The sequence below is a fragment of the Panulirus ornatus genome, chromosome 31 (genome assembly GCF_036320965.1).
Source record: "Panulirus ornatus isolate Po-2019 chromosome 31, ASM3632096v1, whole genome shotgun sequence".
Classification (NCBI taxonomy): domain Eukaryota; kingdom Metazoa; phylum Arthropoda; class Malacostraca; order Decapoda; family Palinuridae; genus Panulirus; species Panulirus ornatus.
In genome coordinates, this window is record NC_092254.1 from 12,363,004 (window position 1) to 12,386,471 (window position 23,468).

At 49.0% G+C, this 23,468-nt stretch overlaps 1 protein-coding gene and 1 long non-coding RNA gene across 3 annotated transcripts in view; one reads left to right on the forward strand and one right to left on the reverse strand.

Moving 5' to 3' along the window:
• The window catches only part of LOC139758825 (uncharacterized), a 178,914-nt gene that overhangs the window by 4,791 nt on the left and 150,655 nt on the right, over positions 1-23,468 (forward strand). The window lies entirely within an intron of this gene.
• Positions 1-23,468, reverse strand: part of LOC139758824 (trissin receptor-like) — a 149,329-nt gene that overhangs the window by 2,041 nt on the left and 123,820 nt on the right. The window contains exons 3-5 of the mRNA XM_071680659.1: positions 12,860-13,004; positions 9,512-9,671; positions 2,731-2,796 (exon numbers count right to left, since the gene is read on the reverse strand). Coding sequence (XP_071536760.1) covers positions 2,731-2,796; positions 9,512-9,671; positions 12,860-13,004 — 371 coding nt within the window. The remainder of the gene's footprint in view (positions 1-2,730; positions 2,797-9,511; positions 9,672-12,859; positions 13,005-23,468) is intronic.

Consider the following 23,468-nt stretch of genomic DNA (forward strand, 5'->3'; position numbering starts at 1 on the left):
CATGGGAGGAATGGAACCCGCTTGTGGCTATGGTACAGCTGATCATGGGAGGAATGGAACCCCCTTGTGGCTATGGTACAGCTGATCATGGGAGGAATGGAACCTTCTGTGGCTATGGTACAGCTGATCATGGGAGGAATGGAACCTTCTGTGGCTATGGTACAGCTGATCATGGGAGGAATGGAACCCGCTTGTGGCTATGGTACAGCTGATCATGGGAGGAATGGAACCTTCTGTGGCTATGGTACAGCTGATCATGGGAGGAATGGAACCCCCTTGTGGCTATGGTACAGCTGATCATGGGAGGAATGGAACCTTCTGTGGCTATGGTACAGCTGATCATGGGAGGAATGGAACCTTCTGTGGCTATGGTACAGCTGATCATGGGAGGAATGGAACCCCCTTGTGGCTATGGTACAGCTGATCATGGGAGGAATGGAACCTTCTGTGGCTATGGTACAGCTGATCATGGGAGGAATGGAACCCGCTTGTGGCTATGGTACAGCTGATCATGGGAGGAATGGAACCCGCTTGTGGCTATGGTACAGCTGATCATGGGAGGAATGGAACCCCCTTGTGGCTATGGTACAGCTGATCATGGGAGGAATGGAACCTTCTGTGGCTATGGTACAGCTGATCATGGGAGGAATGGAACCCCCTTGTGGCTATGGTACAGCTGATCATAAGATATAGTTCAAGCACACGTGTACAACGTATCACAACTTTTAGGAAGCAAATTCGTTATGCTTATGTTGGGCTGAGGTTATCCCAACTTTTGGATTTTGGTCTTGCGGGGTCAGACTGTAGTGTTGTGAAGTTCTGGTGTGGGGAACAAGAGAGAGAGAGAGAGAGAGAGATGTGCCGAGACATTGGATTTTTTTTTTTTTTCTTCTGCTCTCCTCAAGTTAGCCAGGTCACTTGCTTCCCTACTCCGAGATGATGGACTGATCCGAACAAAGAAAGGAGATTTATCTTTGGCACAAGAGAATGGGCGAGTTAGTACTAGAATGTATGGGGGCGGCTCGGGGGCAGAAATACGTGGAGTAGAATCATCGGTGTGAGAGTCAGAGTTAAAGCGGGGGGGGAAGAAAAAAGAACATCTTGACTAAAGCGGAGAGAAAGAGAGAGTAGGCGACGGGGCAGAACCCCCGTGGGACACCAGTGTTGGTGGTGGGGTAAGGAGACCTCGCCCCCCATCGCCGCGTCCTTGGACCGGATGCCTTCTGCAGCGATTGCCGGTCTAAAGATGCCTTTTGACTCACCTCGTCATGATATCTTCTTCGATATATTTCGGCGGATTCCGTGCCTAAATTCTGTACATACGTGGCTTATATCTATGTGTCACGTGCTAACTCCTCACACACGGCTTCTTCTGGGTTGAAAATGGTTAACAAGACTTTCCCGGACGACTTACAATTTGTGAGCGGACTTGGTATGTAGAGGGACTTCGAGCTACAGTCAGTGATTTGTATATTGGTATCAGTCCTGCTAGACTTGTTAGGCTTGCAATCAAAGCCTACGGTACAAAAATATTTTTATTTCCAAGCCTTGCAGTCAGAGGTGAGAACACAAGTTAGCGGGGAGATCACTGTGTGTGTGTGTGTGTGTGTGTGTGTGTGTGTGTGGTGTGTGTGTGTGTGTATCCCCAATCAAAGTCAGCTGAATACTGCCTCTCCCACTGCCCGGCGCCAGCTCCTTGCCAGAGGCGGAGTTGGGATTTGAAATATGCTGACACTACCAGTGGAACTTCCCGTGGCCACTTGCACTGTTCTTCTACGCAGGTTGTCTCGCTTTCAGGATGGCTTTATTGAAGGTTACAACGATAAGGCAGAGGTCTGCACTCCTGTGGTGTGTGTGTGTGTGTGTGTGTGTGTGTATCAGCAACACTGGGAAGCCCTTGAGAGATCCTTAGATGCATGGCTCTCGCTGGGTGGATTGTGAACGCACTTTGGTACCGTGCAGAGGAACTACATTTTGATTGGGCCCACCAGATGCCGAGGCTCCTGTCGCAGGATGGATGATCCTTGACGAATGCTGGTCAGGGGAAGAGTAAAAAAGCCTCATCTTAGAATCATTTCACTCTTGCCGGAGGTACGAACCGCCACTGGCATAAGAAACGTTTCCCCCGGGGGCGGATGAAAGAATGACGGTGAACATTGAGTGACCACTGATTTGAAAGAGGCGAATGAACTCTTAGAAGAAGGAGACGTCTCACTTGGATTGAACGGGCCATTGTTGGAGAATCGTTGTACCAGGCCAGGGACTGATTGTTTGAGCCTCACTATGAGGTAAGGTTCCATCTGTCTAGACTGACACGCCATCCTTAGTGTCTTATGGTTCCATAACCACAAGCATATACAAATCGCAGGAGTGGTTCTGGGTTCGACGGTATGATAGAGCAGTAAGACGAGAAGTCCTTTGAATGGACAGGGGGTGGTCCTGTCCTATGGGTTAGTAGCTACTGTAAAAAGATGAGAGAGAAGTTAGGAAAAATACATAGGTCAGCAGATGCCATGGCCTCAACTCTAGAGGTCTATGAAGGCACAGCTGTGGTAGAACATGCTTGGTCATCCTACATCTTTATGACCTGAGTGCCGACTGGTTACTGGCTATAATAAACTGTTTTATACCTACATACATTCCCAGGATGACCTGCGATAATGTAAGTGTAGGTATCCCCATTAAAACACACACACACACACACACACACACACTGTTCAGAATACTCACTGTGAAGTAGAGAAGTCTCGGGCAGGAGTAGAGCGCGGAGACGATCCACACTAATATCATCGTCACCTGCAAGAGCAGGACAACGTGAGGATCTCCCATGTCTCGGGCCATGGGCCGGGTTACGCAGTCGTGACGTCATCCACCATGACCAACCCGGCACACTAAAACGAGTCTTCCTCACCGTGGGGAACTCCGAGTGTGTGTGTGTGTGTGTGTGTGTGTGTGTGTGTGTTGGGGAGGAGGGAGCACGGCGGGCACACTGTATTGGTCAGGAGGTAGTCAACGAGCTAGCGTGGCGAGTGTACCAGCAGGGTTAGTTCCAAGGACATTTGAGACTCAAGTTGGGTTAGGAGGCGAGACTGTCAGACCCGTCAACTCAAACTTTGTGAACTGCTCGCCTGCAGCCTTACCTCGGTCATGTCACCGTAAGCCTCTGTAAACCAAAAGTCGACCCGTAACACAAGAAGGTGGAGCTACGTCATTGGCCCTAAACAAAGAAAACGCGGCGATACAGGGCTAACGAAAACGAAAAATTAGCTACGCTTTACTCACACTTTCCTCACATTATCCTCACCTTCCCTCACAGTATCCACACCTTCCCTCACATTATTCACACCTTCCCTCACAGTATCCATACTTTCCCTCACAGTATCCATACTTTCCCTCACAGTATCCACACCTTCCCTCACAGTATCCACACCTTCCCTTACATTATCCACACCTTCTCTCACATTATCCACACCTTCCCTCACAGTATCTACACCTTCCCTCAACAGTAACCACACCTTCCCTCACAGAGTCCACACCTTCCCTCAACAGTACCCACACCTTCCCTCACAGAGTCCACACCGTCCCTCTCAGTATCCTTGCATCTGAGGATTCAGGGCCGCGTGACGTCACAAGGCGGCCTGAGCGGCCGGGTCCGTTTTTTGGAGTCAGAGTGGGTTGACTTCACCATTCATAACCCTTGTAGGAGCGATCTCTGTTTATATATATATATATATATATATACACACATGAATATAGTGCATATGAACGCGCACTTCCATGTAACATCCAAACCTTCAACAACCAGGATCGAACCCGGGACCCCTGCGTAGCAGGCGGGAGCACAACGACTCGGCTATGATCACCCCTTAAATGGGAAATGACTATTCGAATACAATTGGGCCATTAAAGCATTGTTAGGAGTGAGGCTAACGACCTCCAGCTTAGTATGACCATTCACATTACCTGATTTATATAAGTATAGACATCAATTTTTTTTTTCTTCACATGTATGGAGGTCTGAGAAGAGACACATGAATGATGATCCATTGGTATTTGCTAGGAACTCAAAGGTTGGTTTTGTTGTTAATACTATTGTTAGAAGAACTGTCTGGGGTATGTTAGACAATACTATTCTAAAAAAAGAGAAAAAGTCATTCTTCGTTAGTAGGTAATGTACATGATTCAATAGCGAATTCAGACACATCATATGATGCATTGCTTACAAGGATGCAAACCCAGGTTTTAAAACGGTGGATGATATATATATATATATATATATATATATATATATATATATATATATATATATTTTTTTTTTTTTTTTTTCATACTATTCGCCATTTCCCGCGTCAGCGAGGTAGCGTTAAGAACAGAGGACTGAGCCTTTGAGGGAATATCCTCACCTGGCCCCCTTCTCTGTTCCTTCTTTTGGAAAATTAAAAAACGCGAGGGGAGGATTTCCAGCCCCCCGCTCCCTTCCCTTTTAGTCGCCTTCTACGACACGCAGGGATTACGTGAGAAGTATTCTTTCTCCCCTATCCCCAGGGATATATATATATATATATATATATATATATATATATATATATATATATGTGTGTGTGTGTGTGTGTGTGTGTGTGTATAGCACCAGAGAGCATACAGTGAATGACTGATTTAGATTGTCTTTTAAAAGGGTTAGTGTGTGTGTGTGTGTGTGTGTGTGTGTGTGTGTGTGTGTGTGTGGCTACAATTTGGCTATTGAGACGGGAAGGTGGGATGGCCTTGATTAAGGCCTCAAGTTGACCTTGCCGTCTCAGGGAACATTAAAAAGAAAAAAACAACAAAGGCCGAGAGAGAAGGACGATTCAGGTCACTAAGTGTTTGATTAACTTTGGCCACCGACGGGGGATGATGACTCTACGGGGGCAGTGTGGTTATAACCCACATGAAACTGGGCTCCCCAGTGGTACCTCGGGGCTCCCCAGTGGTACCTCGGGGCTCCCCAGTGGTACCTTAGAGTGAGCATCATCTCCAGTGGTCTCTGACTGCCTTCCCCCACCGCCCCGCCCCCGCCATCCTTTGAGTGGACTCCGGGGCAGAGGCCAATTGAGGAAAGGTGTCCTCACACACACACAACAGCTGAGCTGACCTGGGTGACTGTAGAGGGGGTGACGAGATCCCTCCCTCCCTGGGTGTGGACCGAGGGCAGGGTTGACGCAAGGCGGCCCATTAAGCTTAACTTAGGAAGCTGGGGGTAGGCCTTACGATCATAGAGCCAGGGTAGAGGAGGAGGAGGAGGAGGAGAAGAGAATGCTCTGCCTCCTTGAAGGAAAAAAAAAAAAGAAGAAGAAAAAGAAGAAGAGACAAATAAACAAGAACAAGAACACCACCACAACAAGCGACAACATTCATGACAGTAACGGCAACAAGAGCATTGGATTACCACCTTTGCCTACTGTGTGGGATGAAAGGAAATCAGTCGAAGCTATGATTAAGTTGTCCATTTATATATTCCTCCACCCACCCACCTGATTGATAACATAAAAATCCATCTGGGAAATTACTCCGTTGAGCATTTCTTCCCCTCCCCTCCTCACCCCTCAGTTTACAGGTCTCAAAGACTTAGTATTAAGTGACTGATATACAGGCCTGTGAGTATACTGAGCATCCATTTCATTTCTTTCAGCGGTCAGGTGAGCTGCTGCCACCATTTGTGAAATAGTGCGGGGATGGGCGTCTGTGTTGGTGTGTGTGTGTGTGGGGTGGGTGTGGGTGTGTGTGTGTGTGTGGGTGGGTCGTCGACGTAACATCCAGGGACCCGGCACTCCAGGAGCCTCAACACAGCTTCCCCAGACTGCCTGAGTGAGGGGTGTGTGGTCGGCCCGTGATCTCCCTCCCATCCGTAAGGTTGGTGAGAGAGAGAGAGAGAGAGAGAGAGAGAGAGAGAGAGAGAGAGAGAGAGAGAGAGACGGCAGAGGGTGGTGGTCGAAGCCCCCCGGGTGCGGAGTGAGTGTGAGTTGAGGGTGGGACTTCGTCGAGGGCGGCCACAAAGTATATGGTGTCCGTCCCTCTACCGGACGCCTTCACGCACACCAGATCCATACGTTAGCCAACCACGGCATATTAGAAAATGGAACATCTGTATCTGAGAAACAGTTTTTCCGAAAGGAAGGAGTCATGGATTATATCCGAGGCGCAGTGCGGCCGAAGGGGTTGGGTGGATGGGGTGAGGGAAGCTCCTGGACCGGAGAGCGTCGTGTCGAAGTGGGGCCCAGCTCCTGGTCTCGATGTCAGAAGACAGAGGGCGCTGGGGGCCTATAAAGTAGAGAAACAAAGCGGACGGATGCCTGACGACGAGACGTGTACCCCTTATCTTGAGGGAAAGATAACAAATTACCCCGACGGTCCAGGAGAGAAAAGTTATCTGTAATCACAAAATCTTCATCCGAAGAAGAAACAGCGGAGCGAAAGCAGATACTCGGGATGGCTTTGCTCTCCTGCTCCTAGAGTGGAATCAGAGACCATCCGCCCCCCCCTCCCCCCCAACCATAATATTTCTCCCCCAACCATCCATTTTTGCCTGGCGTGATATTGCTGCCATCTCTCTGTTCTTGAAGGTATATATGACACTCATGTGGCTGCTACATCTCATATATATATATATATATATATATATATATATATATATATATATAATATATATATATATATATATATATTTATTTATTTTTTTTGCTTTGTCGCTGTCTCCCGCGTTTGCGAGGTAGCGCAAGGAAACAGACGAAAGAAATGGCCCAACCCACCCCCATACACATGTATATACATACACGTCCACACACGCAAATATACATACCTATACATCTCAATGTACACATATATATACACACACAGACACATACATATATACCCATGCACACAATTCACACTGTCTGCCTTTATTCATTCCCATCGCCACCTCGCCACACATGGAATACCATCCCCCTCCCCCCTCATGTGTGCGAGGTAGCGCTAGGAAAAGACAACAAAGGCCCCATTCGTTCACACTCAGTCTCTAACTGTCATGCAATAATGCCCAAAACCACAGCTCCCTTTCCACATCCAGGCCCCACACAACTTTCCATGGTTTACCCCAGACGCTTCACATGCCCTGATTCAACCCACTGACAGTACGTCAACCCCGGTATACCACATCGATCCAGTTCACTCTATTCCTTGCCCGCCTTTCACCCTCCGAACAACCCTATCTATAGCCCACGCCTCGCAACCATATAACATTGTTGGAACCACCATTCCTTCAGGCATACCCATTTTAGTTTTCCGAGATAATGTTCTCGCCTTCCACACATTCTTCAACGCTCCCAGAACCTTCGCCCCCTCCCCCACCCTATGACTCACTTTCACTTCCATGGTTCCATCCGCTGCCAAATCCACTCCCAGATATCTAAAACACTTCTCTTCCTCCAGTTTTTCTCCATTCAAGCTCACCTCCCAATTGACTTGTCCCTCAAACCTACTGTACCTAATAACCTTGCTCTTATTCACATTTACTCTCAGCTTTCTTCTTTCACACACTTTACCAAACTCAGTCACCAGCTTCTGCAGTTTCTCACCCGAATCAGCCACCAGCGCTGTATCATCAGCGAACAACAACTGACTCACTTCCCAAGCCCTCTCATCCACAACAGACAGCATACTTGCCCCTCTCTCCAAAACTCTTGCATTCACCTTCCTAACAACCCCATCCATGAACAAATTAAACAACCATGGATGCATCACGCACCCCTGCCGCAAACCGACATTCACTGGGAACCAATCAATTTCCTCTCTTCCTACACGTACACATGCCTTAAATCCTCGATTAAAACTTTCACTGCTTCTAGCAACTTACCTCCCACACCATATACTCTTATTACCTTCCACAGAGCATCTCTATCAACTCTCCCATATGCCTTCTCCAGATCCATAAATGCTACATACAAATCCATTCGTTTTTCTAAGTATTTCTCACATACGTTCTTCAAAGGAAACATATATATATATATATATATATATATATATATATATATATATATATATATATATATATATATATATAAAGATAGATAGATAGATAGATAGATAGATAGATAGATTGACAGATAGATACATAGATGAGAAGAAATAGTGATTTAGAATGAGATGACTTATTGTCTCGAATATGAAATGATTACCCACTGCAGACACATGTCGAAGCAGAGTACAAGGCAGTGCGGGATTTTATAAGCCTAGAACTTTGGAAACGAGCTCGGTACATGGGAGAGGCGCGCCACAAGGCTTGCTATAATGGCTGGTTGGGTGTAGGGGGTTGTTGGTGAGTGTAGAGTGGGGGGATGGGGTAGATGCAGCAGTATGTATAAATGGATGTATTTGTAAAGTGTCAGTGTATGGGGGTTGTGGTTGAAGAGATGGATGTACAGGTTTGTTATACGGGTGGATGTAGTGGTGGGGGAGGGATTCAGGTGGTCGTAGAAGGTGGGAGGTGTAGTATAAGAGACATGGGAGGAGTGTCAAGTGTAGCTGCAGGTGCTGGAGTGTAGCAAAGGTCGTGGTGTCATTGTGTGACTTTAGCCATAGACGTGTGGTGGTGCCTCTGGGATAGTGTGCTGTGACTGTACGTGTAGCAGGTGTCAGAACCAGCGTGCAGATGTGGCCGGTGTCATGCTCAGCAGCCGGGGTGTGGGGCAGGTGTCATGCTCGGCAGCGGGCGTGTGGGGCAGGTGTCATGCTCAGCAGCCGGGGTGTGGGGCAGGTGTCTTGCTCAGCAGCCGGGGTGTGGGGCAGGTGTCTTGCTCAGCAGCCGGGGTGTGGGGCAGGTGTCATGCTCAGCAGCCGGGGTGTGGGGCAGGTGTCATGCTCAGCAGCCGGGGTGTGGGGCAGGTGTCTTGCTCAGCAGCCGGGGTGTGGGGCAGGTGTCATGCTCAGCAGCCGGGGTGTGGGGCAGGTGTCTTGCTCAGCAGCCGGGGTGTGGGGCAGGTGTCTTGCTCAGCAGCCGGGGTGTGGGGCAGGTGTCTTGCTCAGCAGCCGGGGTGTGGGGCAGGTGTCTTGCTCAGCAGCCGGGGTGTGGGGCAGGTGTCTTGCTCAGCAGCCGGGGTGTGGGGCAGGTGTCTTGCTCAGCAGCGGGGGGTGGTGTGGGGCAGGTGTCATGCTCAGCAGCCGGGGTGTGGGGCAGGTGTCATGCTCAGCAGCCGGGGTGTGGGGCAGGTGTCTTGCTCAGCAGCCGGGGTGTGGGGCAGGTGTCTTGCTCAGCAGCCGGGGTGTGGGGCAGGTGTCTTGCTCAGCAGCGGGGGGTGGTGTGGGGCAGGTGTCATGCTCAGCAGCCGGGGTGTGGGGCAGGTGTCATGCTCAGCAGCCGGGGTGTGGGGCAGGTGTTTTGCTCAGCAGCGGGGGGTGGTGTGGGGCAGGTGTCATGCTCAGCAGCCGGGGTGTGGGACAGGTGTCTTGCTCAGCAGCGGGGGGTGGTGTGGGGCAGGTGTCATGCACAAAGACTCACTATCATATTCCTGCGTGTGAGGAGAGCCTTCGCCCTCAGGGGCTCGACGATGGCCAGGTAACGTTCAACGCTCACCACCACCAGGATGATGACGGAGGCCGTGTAACTCAGCTGGTTCACGAACTGGTACATCAGGCACAGAAACTCTCCGAAGTACCAGCTGCCGGTAGGAACAGGGAATTAGTTCACTATTGGAAGGTGGTCAAGATCTGGTGACAGTGGTGATGGTGGTTCTTGTTGTTGTTGTTGGTGGTGGGGGGGTGGGTGGAGGATGGATAGTTGGTTTGGTTATCGAACTGGGCACCTGTGGGTGGGAGGAGGGAGCTAAGTGGAGGTTGCTGTCTGCCGGGGAAAAGATGGTCGTGTGTCAATGGTACGGTGATGGTGACGGCGTAGTGCGGGTGCGAGTGCCCCAAGTGCAAGAGAACTTAAGTAAAGTTGTGGATGTGTCAGAAATGAAAATGCCCGAGGAGAGTTTCTAAGTCAAAATTGATCGTGCCAAGAAGGATACGAGAGATGTGGGATATAGTAAGTAGAATGTAACCGAGACAGCGGACCGAGGCGGGCTGAAACTGTTTGGTCAAACAGAGAGGATGCGCGAAGAGATACCGCGCGAAAGTGGATATTCATATCAGAAATGGAGGGAACAGGGGGAAAGAGTCATTCTCTCCATGTGCCCAGACCATTTCAAAACACCCTCTTCTGCTCTCTCAACCACGCTCTTTTTATTTCCACACATCTCTCTTACCCTTACGTTACTTACTTGATCAAACCACCTCACACCACACATTGTCCTCAAACATCTCATTTCCAGCACATCCACCCTCCTGCGCACAACTCTATCCATAGCCCACGCCTCGCAACCATACAACATTGTTGGAACCACTATTCCTTCAAACATGCCCATTTTTGCTTTCCGAGATAATGTTCTCGACTTCCACACATTCTTCAAGGCTCCCAGGATTTTTGCCCCCTCCCCCCACCCTATGATCCACTTCCGCTTCCATGGTTCCATCCGCTGCCAGATCCACTCCCAGATATCTAAAACACTTTACTTCCTCCAGTTTTTCTCCATTCAAACTTACCTCCCAATTGACTTGACCCTCAACCCTACTGTACCTAATAACCTTGCTCTTATTCACACACACACACACACACATATATATATATATATATATATATATATATATATATATATATATATATATATATATATATATATATATATATATATGCCAGACCGGAAATATATTTCTCTGTGTCTCCCCTGATGTGATTATTACACGAAAGTGCACTTGGGAACTTTTCGTGTTTCATTTTCCCCGTGGACTCATAGGAATATATATATATATATATATATATATATATATATATATATATATATATATATATATATATATATATATATATATATTCTCTTTCTTTCATACTAGACCTCCGTATCCCGTGTTAGCGAGGTAGCGCCAGGAACAGGTGAAGATAGGCCGCATTCGCCCATTCATTTTGTAGCTGTCAGGTGCAACGCATCCAAACTACAGCCCCACTATCCACAGCCAGGCCCCACAAGCAGACCTCTCCAGCTTTTACCCCGGTCGCTTCAGATTCCCTGGCTGAGTCCATTGACAGATACAGCACGTCGCCCAAATTCACTCTACCCCTTGCACGCCTTTCACCCTCCTGCATGTTCCAACACATGTAGCCTCCTTGTTACCCCTCTCCTCGCTCCTTCTCTCCGTATATCTAGATGTCAAAAAAGTTACTTTTCTTCTCTCTTCAAGGATTTTCTTTTTCTGAGCATCACCTCCATCTTCCATTAATTCACCTGCCAGGAAGAAGGGGGTCCATTCTCTCTCAGCCACACTCTTCTTATTGGCATACCTCACTTTTACCATTTTATTACTCGATCAAATCACACCACCCTTCTCCGCTCATCCTCACCCATATCTCATACTCTTCATGCGTACAATATCGTTGGGATTACTCTTCCACTACCAGATAATGACGTCTCTATCTACACACTCTTCAGTGCTCCTCAAACCTTTACCCCTCTTCCCTCACCCTATTACTCACTTCTGCTGCCTTGGTTCTATTCGATGTCGTGTCTTCTTCCAGGTACCTATAACACTTCACTTCTTCCAAATCTTATGCATTCAGACTCATACCCCAATCAACCTGTCCCTCAACCGTGCTAAACCTAATAAACTTTCAGACATTTTTCCAAACGCAGTCACCAACTTCTGCAGTTTCTCACTCGATTTTGCCACCGGTGCTGTATCATCAGCAAACAACATCTGACTCACTTCCTAAGCCCCCTTCACCCCCTACAGACTGCATACTCGCCCCTTGCTCCAAGACCCGCACGGTATATTCGTAAGACATTCAAGAAAGGCACATCTATCCACCTTGTCATATGCCTTCTCCAGATCCATAAATTCCACTTACAAATCCATCTATTTTTCCAAGTATTTCTCACACACATTCTTCAAGCAAACGCCTGATCCACACACCCACTATACCACTTCTGAAACCACATTGTTCCTTCCCCAGTTTGATGCTCTGTACATGCTCTCAACCCCCCCCTCAGTAACCACTCTCCCACAGAACTCACCAGGTACACTCAAGTTCACACACTCACCTTTGCACCCCTTGCCTTTATACAAGAATGCGGGCGTAAAGAGAGGGGAATCCAGTACACAAATCCTTGAACTGTACTAGAATACTCTGGGAGTTTTACCGCGATTTAGTCTGAATCAGTTGGTGAAAATACATGCCTTAAGAGATCGTGTCGCTTATGGTGCACTGATGGTTTCACACACCCGTGGAGCTGGAGTCGTCTAGTTCCATACCCTGTCAGCGGTACCGTGCACGGTACCTCGTGTATGTTATGTTATACAGCTGATGACTGTGTCGCATGATAATCTCCCATAAAGGTGTCATTAGCACCCTGTATCTGACCTGAATGAATGCGAGTATTAATGGCATGTTGCTGCAGAGGCCTTCATTGTGTTAGTAATGTCCGTGGTGGTGTCATGTCCTTGGTAATGTGACGTCCTTTGTGTTGTCCTTGGTGGTGCCATGTCCTTTATGTTGTCGTGTACTGGCGGTGTCATGTATAGGTGGTGTCATGTACTTGGTGTACCATGTACTTATGGTGTCGCGTCCTGGGGAGCGCCAAGCGCTTGTGGACGTCATGCACTTGGTTGGTGTCAGTGGCTGGTGGCGATGTGCGCTGGGAGGCAGCCGCATCGCGCTGGAAAGCAACACCACGTTCCTCCCCGCTGGAACGTTCCCTGTTCTCAGGCAGCCACGCAGGCCTCAAGGACTGGTAGGACGGAAGCGCGCACTTACTCCTTTATGACGTACATGGCGAAGTTCTGGTAGATGCAGAAGACAGCGACGCAGAGGTCGGCCACGGCCAAGTTGGTGAGGAAGAAGTTGGTGTGGCTCCTCATCCTGCGGTGCAGCACCATCACCAGCACCACCAGCAGGTTCCCTGCAGGAGGAAAGAGACTGTGTGATGTGTCAACACAAGACCCCCCCCCAATCAGGGCATTGCATTCTGGCTGGGGTCAGCACTCACTACCCCACCCTACACACACACACACACACACACACACACATATATATATATATATATATATATATATATATATATATATATATATATATTTGTTGAATGTATTTGATGATTGAGTGGCAGATGTAGGATGTTTGGGTTGGGGTGGTATGCGAAGTGAGAGAGTCAGGGAGTGGTTTGATGAAGAGAGGAGAGGTAGTGAAAGCCTTACGTAACATAAGATTTGGCAAGGCGGTTAGAGTGGATGGTAATGTAGTTGAATTTATGAAGAAAGGGGATGACTGTGTTGTTGATTGGTTGGTAAGAATTTTCACTCTATGTTTGGATCATGGTGAGGTCCCTGATGATCGGCGGAATGCATGCATAGTGCGATTGTGTACAGGCAAAGGGGAATAATGGTGAGTGTTCAAACTACAGAGGTATAAGTTTGTTGTGCACACCTAGTAAGTTGTATGGGAGGATATTGGTTGAGAGGTTGAAGTCATGTACAGAGCATCAGATTGGGGGGAGCAATGTGGTTTCAGAAGTGGTAGGGGATGTATGGATCAGGTGTTTGCATTAACAAATGTGTATGAGAAGCACTTAGAGAAACAGATGAATTTATACGAGGCATTTATGGATCTGGAGAAAGTATGGAGAAACAGATGTATTTGTACGTGGCATTTATGGATCTGGAGAATGTATAGAGAAACAGATGGATTTGTACGTGGCATTTATGGATCTGGAGAAAGTATATGTTAGGGTTGATAGAGATGCCTTGCGGGAGGTCTTTAGAATGTACGATGTGGGAGAAAAGTTGCTAGAAGGGTTCGTGTCTGCTTCCGTAGTGAGCATGGGTTCGTGTCTGCTTCAGTAGTGAGCTAGGTTCGTGTCTGCTTCCGTAGTGAGCATGGGTTCGTTCGTGTCTGCTTCCGTAGTGAGCATGGGTTCATTTCTGCTTCCGTAGCGAGCATGGGTTCGTGTCTGCTTCCGTAGTGAGCATGGGTTCGTGTGGACGTCGATAGTGAACATGGATCGAGTGTACTTCAGTAGTAAACGTGGGTCGTGTGTGCGTGGTCAAAGAATGATCATGGCTCGTGTAACCCAGCAAATGTTCAAACAGTGTGATACGAACTTGCAGGGTTCCCTCCCCACTCCTGAGGACTCTTGAGTGAACATATGCAGTTTGAACACTTGTTGAACTTCGAGGTAATCAGTGAATGAACCCCATGAGCCCAGCCTCCTCCCATACCTCGTGTATGTTATGTTATACAGCTGATGACTGTGTCGCATGATAATCTCCCATAAAGGTGTCATTAGCACCCTGTATCTGACCTGAATGAATGCGAGTATTAATGGCATGTTGCTGCAGAGGCCTTCATTGTGTTAGTAATGCACGTGAGTGTGGGTGGGAAATGCGGCTCCCTCCTGGAGTTGAATCGGTTCGGGTTTGTAGGCGGGATATACAGTCTTGGCCTACCTAGAGTCTTGGGTTATATACAGTCTTGGCCTACCTAGAGTCATGGGTTATATGCAGTCTTGGCCTACCGAAAGTCTTGGGTTATATACAGTCTTGGCCTACCGAGAGTCTTGGGTTATATGCAGTCTTGGCCTACCTAGAGTCATGGGTTATATACAGTCTTGGCCTACCTAGAGTCATGGGTTATATGCAGTCTTGGCCTACCTAGAGTCATGGGTTATATACAGTCTTGGCCTCTGTAGAGTTTTAGCCTTGAGTGCCCTGGCTTTATGCAGAGTACCAGGTTGTTTTTTTTAGAGACTTTGCCCCAAATAGAGTATCGGCCTAGATTTAGTGTCTTAGCCTGATGTGGAGGCGTGGGGTAGGCAGAGTCGTTGCCTCTTTAGGGTCTTGTAGGGTTATAGAGAGTCTTGGTCTCTGTAGAGCCTTAATGCAGTGTCTTGGCCTTGTGTACAGTCTTGGCCTTATGCAGAGTTTTAGCCCTCAGTGCAGAGTAGCGAGCGTGATACATGATATCAGGATTGTCCAGTATAAGGCCCTGATACTCTAACGCCTATGGAAAGGTCGTTGGTCAAAAATGCGTCCTTCAGAAGTCCAGGCCTATGGGTTATTGATCATATTGATGAGAAGAAGAGAGGGATTGTCCCCAGGCCTTCATGTATTGTGTGACGAGAAGGATGTGGTGAGCTAATCCCTCACACTATCTTCAAAATTCCTCCCCATTTCGTGGATAGGTCCACCTTCAGATCCTCGGACACATGGATATATTGTTGAGTGTTCATCGCTGGTTGTGTGTTAAGGGATGCAGAAGCATCTCCATCGGACGTGACCTTCGTGGAAGACCTGGGGAGAAGGTCGTCTGTCTTCAGCTCAACTTCAGGCAACTTTTACAGTGTTGATGTGTTTGTAGCCAGTAGCGACCAGACTGGTCATCTTTCTCTAGTCTGTCACAAAGTAGAGGGACATTTGGTCCAGTAGCCGCCCACTCTTGCCACACCCACCCATGTCCGCCCACTCATGCCACACCCATCCATGTCCGCCCACTCTTCCCACACTCACCCATGACCTCCCACTCATGCCACACCCACCCATGTCCGCCCACTCTTGCCACACCCACCCATGTCCGCCCACTCATGCCACACCCATCCATGTCCGCCCACTCATGCCACACCCATCCATGTCCGCCCAATCTTGCCACACCCACCCATGTCCGCCCACTCATGCCACACCCACCCACACAGACTACCCCGTACATCTGCACAAACCCCGCGAAACCATTTGCCCAACCCGTCAAAGCTAACCTAGCACCCTGGCAACACCTAGGGACAAAGGCCCTCACCCTTTTGGCCAGGGTAACTTTGCCAATCCACGCCAAAGACATTACTGCCATGCAACGCCATGACCTCTTCTGTGGGCTCCCGTAGCATCGAGGCTGCCCTCCACGCAGGAGCAGGGAAACGCTGGTCTTCCTTGAAAAGAGAAGGCCTTTGATAGGCTGTACTCCTTTCTGTCCATTGACGGCAATAGAGGTATGCCAAAGATGACTTCTCGCATGTGTGTAAGTAATCCCGTGCAGGCACAACCCAGTAATAGTGCCAACCAGACAAAAAAAAAAAAAAAAGGAATTGAAAGAGGAGTGGGTGTTTATGGAATGAGCGTTTAAGTGTGCGCAGGAAATGTGGAGCATTACGGGGAAGTGGGAAGGAATGCTGGTAACTGGGAGGGATACACGAGAAACAGGGGACCAAGAAGAAGTCATGAAAGCAGGAAAAGAGAGAGAATGAGTGACCTTGAGAGAGAACAAGAAAATGTTCTTGACTGAGGTGAATAGTGTGAGAACAAGAGAACAAATGGAAACAGCAGTGAGGAGAGAGGAAGTAGCCACAAGAGGTGGAAGTAGCCACAAGCAGTGGAAATGGGGGAAAAGAGATGGAGTCATTATTCTGAAAGAATGCCGGATGTGTTCGGTGATAGGTTGGTAGATGGGGTTTGTTTTGAGACGAGGTGGCATGTGGAGTGAGAGAGCCATGGCGAACAATATGGTGAACCAGAGGAGGTAGCGAAAGCCTTGCGGAAGATGAAGTGCGGCAAAACGACAGGAGTGGATAGGATTTCTGTTGAGTTCCTTAGGACGAGGAGCTATTCGACGATTGTATGGCCCAAGATGAGGTGTCTGGGTACTGGGAGAATGTCTGCCCTTGCATGAAGGCAAGGGGAAGAAAAATGAATACTCGAATTCCAGAGTTGTTAGGTGAGAATACTTGGTAAGGTGTATTGGAGAATGGTTATTAGGAAGATGGTTGTATGCACATAGCATTTGATTGGAGAGGAAAAATGTGGCTCCAGGAGTGGTAAAGGGTGTGTGTCCCAGGTGTTTGCTTTGATGAATTTGTTTGAGAAATACTTGAAAAGAGAAAGTGAAATGTATGTGGTCCTTATGGACCTGGAGAAAGCATATGTTAGGACTAACAGATAGGCCTTGTGGAGGTTGCTAAAAGTAAAAGGGGTAGTGGAAAGCTACCAAATGCAGTGAGGAATTTTTACCAGAGGAGCAAGATATATGTGCGAGTAGGAAGGAAGGAGGGTGAGTGGTTTTAGATGAAGATGGGTCTGCGTCAAAGATGTTAGGTGTTACCGTGGTTGTTTAATCAGTTAAGGGAAGGGGTGGGCGAGGGAGGCAATTGCAAGAGTAATTTATAAAGAAGCCGTCTTTGGTGATAAAAAAAAAAAACTCCAGAAACTGATAATTACTGTGAGCAAACGAAAGGTGATAAGGTATATCATGGCAGTAAGATAGGGTGATTTAAGTGAGTTTTAAAGTTAAGACCTGGATGGTGTGGAGCGCTTTAGGTACCTGGGTGTGGACTTGGCATTGGATGAAACAGTTGAGGATGGAGTGAGTCTCACAGGGTGGGAAAGGTAAAGTTTGTTAAGGCAAAGATTGGCATGGTTGGAGATCTAGCAGTCCTGAGACTGTAGCATGGGCGTGAGACTTTTGGGCCGGAACGGCCAACAAAAAGGAAGAGGGTGAATTTGTTGGACAAGAACGACATGTATCGGGAGGTAGGTCGATTGTACAAGGAATGACAGTGAGAGAGGAGTGGTTATAAGCGTAGTCTGATTGAGAGGGCTGGCATTGGGTGTGCTGAAACAGTTGGGACATATGGAGGGGCTGAGCGAAGGAACATAGAATAAGAGGATCTGTGTGTCATATGTAGAGGGGGAATAAGATGGAGAGGGAGGGCGAAAAAGTATTTGGAAAGATGGAGAGAAAGAGCGTCAGAGATATCGGGGTCCAAACACGCTGGACGGTGATAGGCGTGCATAGAATCGAAAGATGCGGATCGCTATGGTATATACGGGGCGACGTGCTATCACTGGGCTGAACCAGGGCATGTATGACAGTCAAGGTAAATCAAGGAGTATAGTCTGTAAGCCTTGGCCGAGTGAGCATGGTGAGGTCTGGTGCCGCTTTAGCGCGATGGATTGAGAATGGATATGTGCATAGGAGGTCTGTCTAGAGTGTGTGTGTGTGTGGGGGGAGAGGCCGCCTGTTCACTGATTCAACCCCCCCCCCATCATTTTTTGAGCGCTGAGGTCTGCCGTATCATTAGGCCTACACCACGCCGCCCCCCATCTCCCTCGCTCTCCACACATGCCCATCGCCTCTGCAGAAGGATTACACTGTGGTGGCAACGCCCTCTGCGCCTTGTTTGACGAGCCCGAACAGCAGGATTAGCGGAGGGCGATCTTACTCCCCTCTCTCTCTCTCTCTCTCTCTCTCTCTCTCTCTCTCTCTCTCTCTCTCTCTCTCTCTCTCTCTCTTTCTCACACACACACACAAAGCCCAGAGAGGCTGGCTTGCGAGGAGGAAGGAGGACAGAGAGAATGAAGGAAAATATGAAGGACAGAAGAAGCTCGAGTCAAGCAAAGAGAGTGATCATGAGAGGAGATGATGGCTCGTCGGTCGCCCATGTTAGGGCTTGGGGCTTCTGCCGCTGGCACCTGCAGGTAGGTGTTCAGGATCACCTGCAGGTAGGTGTTCAAGGTCACCTGCAGGTAGGTGTTCAGGATCACCTGCAAGTCGGTGTTAAAGGTCACCTGCAGGTAGGTGTTCAGGATCACCTGCAGGTAGGTGTTCAGGATCACCTGCAGGTAGGTGTTCAAGGTCATTCTAAAGACCATACACAGCGCTCTCTGCTGCATGTTGCACAGTCAGGGTGTACAGTGCCTGCCTGGTGCTGCCACTGGGTGAGGTGTACAGTATGTCTGGCACTAACTCTGGGTAGGATGGAAGGTTGATCAGTAGACTGGAAGCCGTGGATCGAAGGTTGATCAGCAGACTGGAAGCCGTTGATCGAAGGTTGATCAGCAGACTGGAAGCCGCTGATCGAAGGTTGATCAGTAGACTGGAAGCCGTTGATCGAAGGTTGATCAGTAGACTGGAAGCCGTGGATCGAAGGTTGATCAGTAGACTGGAAGCCGTTGATCGAAGGTTGATCAGTAGACTGGAAGCCGCTGATCGAAGGTTGATCAGTAGACTGGAAGCCGTGGATCGAAGGTTGACCAGTAGACTGGATTTCGTTGATGGAAGATTGATCATTTTACAGTACTTCTCATGTTGCGGGTTGTGTTTATAGAATACCCCATAAAAATTGTAATATGCCTTATGTTAGTCAGACTGGTAAGGATCTTTATGTTAGACTTAAGCACCATAAATGTATTATAAGAACAGGACAAGAATCAAGTGCCTGGTTTAATCAAATCAAGAATCCCGGCCATTGGGTTAGTTGTACTAAATGGTATCACAATACATTGTCGATCTCTTCTTCTTCTTTTTTTTTTTTTTTTTTTTACTTTGGGTAGGTGGGGGGAGGGGGAGGGGGGGGGGGAGGAGAGGGGGAAGGAGCCCACTGTGTGTACCCTGTCCCAACCCGAGATGGACAAACGAGTCTCCTGTCGGAACCACCGTCCCCGTCTTCTCGACCCATTTATCCCCCGTCGAGGCTGCCCCCCGGACGCCGCCTGAAACGTGTGGTTTTGCCGAGTCTTCTTAGCCCTCACACACACACACACACACACACGCGCGCGCGCGCGCCCCTGCCGAAGCTAGGCTACGCTGTCGTCAGGGTATGCGTCTGGAAGGAGAGCGTCCGTCACTCTTGCTGCCTCCTACGCCTCCCCGGAATCAGTTACCCAAGCCCATAAATCAGCGAGGCAAACACCAGCGTCTGCTCACTCAAGAGGAAGGGAAGACGGAGGGTGTAGACGCAGGGGAACTTGCTCATTCAGGAGGAAGGGGAGACGGAGGGTGTAGACGCAGGGGAACTTGCTCACTCAGGAGGAAGGGGAGACGGAGGGTGTAGACGCAGGGGAACTTGCTCACTCAGGAGGAAGGGGAGACGGAGGGTGTAGACGCAGGGGAACTTGCTCACTCAGGAGGAAGGGGAGATGGAGGATGTAGACGCAGGGGAACTTGCTCACTCAGGAGGAAGGGGAGACAGAGGGTGTAGACGCAGGGGAACTTGCTCACTCAGGAGGAAGGGGAGACGGAGGGTGTAGACGCAGGGGAACTTGCTCACTCAGGAGGAAGGGGAGACGGAGGGTGCAGACGCAGGGGAACTTGCTCACTCAGGAGGAAGGGGAGACGGAGGGTGTAGACGCAGGGGAACTTGCTCACTCAGGAGGAAGGGGAGACGGAGGGTGTAGACGCAGGGGAACTTGCTCACGTGTGGACGCAGGGGAACTTGCTCTCTCAGGAGGAAGGGGAAGGGGAGACGGAGGGTGTAGACGCAGGGGAACTTGCTCATTCAGGAGGAAGGGGAGACGGAGGGTGTAGACGCAGGGGAACTTGCTCACTCAGGAGGAAGGGGAGACGGAGGGTGTTGACGCAGGGGAACTTGCTCATTCAGGAGGAAGGGGAGACGGAGGGTGTAGACGCAGGGGAACTTGCTCATTCAGGAGGAAGGGGAGATGGAGGGTGTAGACGCAGGGGAACTTGCTCATGACTCAAGACAGACCTCGCTGGAAGGAGGTAACCTTCCGTGTTCTTGGGAGGACGTAAACAAAGAGGGACAGCTGAGGGAGCTTAAAAAGTTTGCGAGTTGAAGTGATCAGATGCTGTGGGAGGTGGTAAATAGACGTGTTAAGAGGACAGACATACTGGGGAGAGATGTACCTGTGAGTTAAAGGGGGAGGCTATAGCTGGCTGGAAGGGGGTGGCAAACCTATGTGTCGTAAGGAAAGGCATGCCGAAGGGGAGGCACGAAGGCAGGTTCGATGGCGGGAAGGGCACCATCTACCATACGGCTTCACGTGATAGATGGTGCGAAGACGGCGAGTGCTGAAGTCAACGAGGAACCGCACGCACACCCACCCGACGGGTTAACTGATCTCCGAAGTCAGTCACGGCCGTGAATGCGTCGGGTATAAAAGGGGCCCTTCATTTGGTACTGCTCCAGTGAGGACGAGGGAAGGGCAAGGATCTGAGAGAGAGAGAGAGAGAGAGAGAGAGAGAGAGAGAGAGAGAGAGAGAGAGAGAGAGAGAGAGAGAGAGTCAAGTTTTGTGGTCGCCTCATTTGACACGGGGATTCTTCCAGATGAATAGTTTTAAGTCCAGCCTTCTAAGTACTGTAGGGTGACATGGAAGTAAGAGATAGCATTCTAAGTGTTTCCCCCTCTTCTTCCCCCCAACCCCATCTGCTCTTCTTTCCCCGCTGTGGGTGTGGGGGAAGGTGGGTGGCGTCAGGGACGAAGGCATAAGCCATCGAAGGGGAGAAGGGGGAGTTCTCGTAATGCTCCCTGCTTCTTGGTCTGACTTCCACCTCTCCGCCTTTCCCTCCGCTCTAGTCCCTTTCTTCCCGATCACTCCCTCCGACACGCAGGGGTCGTATCCTGTGCCCTTCAATCCCTATGAGGGATTTTTTTCCCCCACAGGTAAGATATAACCTGTACTTTAAAAAAAAAAAAAAGGTAGTCAAGTCCTCATTCTATAGACAGGTCGAAGAAGTTGCTGTCAGACGTACGACAGCTGCCAGACGTACGACAACTTACCTTATTACGCAGTTGCCAGTGAGTTGTCATTTCCTTTTCAAGGTAGAAGGTGCTGGCTGGATGCTGGGGTGATGTACTTTATGGAGAATGTGTTTGTGTTGAACGTTTAGGGTGGTGCCGGCAATATGGGAATAATGGAGGTGAAGAATGGACGGATGAATGGTTATACCAGTGAACAATGCCATTTCGCCGTTCTTCGACCAAAGACAATAAGGGATTGATGTAGTCGAAGCGTATGCTCAGTGTAAGACCGAGTCCAGAGGTCAGCGGCAACACACACACACACACACACACACACACACACACACACACACCGAAGGTTTGAATCTGCAAAGTTTATCTTAAAGATATTGTCAGAGTCCATTGCTATAGCAATGCTGATACGCTTCTACATAATCATCAGCATATCAACTTAGTTCCAGAAATTTTACAGCAACAACAGACAACAGAAAAACTAATTTTGATATGAATATAAAAAAAAAAGATAAAATACATAATTACATTTATGCGAACCTTAGATGGCGTGACTCATATTTTCTTCAAAAGTTTCAAATGGTTCGTTCCAGACTATGAACCAACTGGCTGCTTCACTCGCAACAGTAGAGGAGGGGAAGGTGTGCGAGTACTGGGCGGCTCGCGAGCAATATCCTCCCTCGTCGCGGCAGGTGATGAACACCTTGATCTCATTTGTCTCCTTTATCCTCACGTCAGACGGCAGGCGTTTGAACGACGTTAGACGGATCGGATGCAGGAAATGGACCCCTTCCCTCCCTCCCTCACTGCTGCCCGATCAAAGTGGTACAGGGAAGTGGTGGTGGAGGAGGAGGAGGCACGGGTGTGACCCCCTTTTGAGTAGGAGGGGTTCTGGGTTCCCGAGTTGTGTAAGATGGTCCCCCAGCCACTGGCCAAGTGCCCCATCTCTCTCTCTCTCTCTCTCTCTCTCTCTCTCTCTCTCTCTCTCTCTCTCTCTCTCTCTCTCTCTCTCTCTCTCTGTTCAGGGATCTGTGAAACTTGGAATCCTTGATTCTTGTGTGGTTAGAGAGAGAGAGAGAGAGAGAGAGAGAGAGAGAGAGAGAGAGAGAGAGAGAGAGAGAGAGAGAGAGAAATGTGTAGGTTTGCAGAGCCTTAATGGGATATATATATATATATATATATATATATATATATATATATATATATATATATATATATATATATATATATATACGTTTCTATCTGAATTTTTCAAGTTGTTTAATATCTCTTTTAATGTGGGTGATGAAGTTGTGTGGGATACCTCCAAGGGCTGTCTCAACATTGCCTTTCAAATCCATCAAAAGATACTCATGAGCGTGTGGGAGGGTCGGTGGAGCAGCTGGGAGTAGCTCACTGCGTCGTAATACAGGTATAGGCGGACGAGCGCGTAGCGCTGCACTCCTATTGGGTGTAACGCGATGCTGGGAAGGGGGAGGAAGGGAGGGAAGGTGAGCGTGCGATTGGCTGGAGTGACCTGTGTTCTGGTCGTTGGTTGGTTGTTGAGTGTCGTGAAACGGTGAAGGCCGACTACGATGGCATTCTCCGAGGCGTGGTGGCTGTTCGGGTCAGGGTGGGCTACTGGTGGCGTGGTGGGGCTGGAGTCCTCATCCACATGCGTCCGGGATATGAAGTGGCACGACCCGACGTCGAACAGGTGGTCGAGATGGGTGGACGACTGACGGTGGCCGAGGACCAAACTCGGATGCCAGACTTAACCCCGGGGGCGTGTGTGTGTGTGTGTGTGTGTGTGTGTGTGTGTGTGTGTGTGTGTGTGTGTGTGTGTGTGTGTGTGTGGACTCTTGATAATTCGGATGTAACGCTTAAAAACCGACGTGCCTTCTTGGGAAATGACA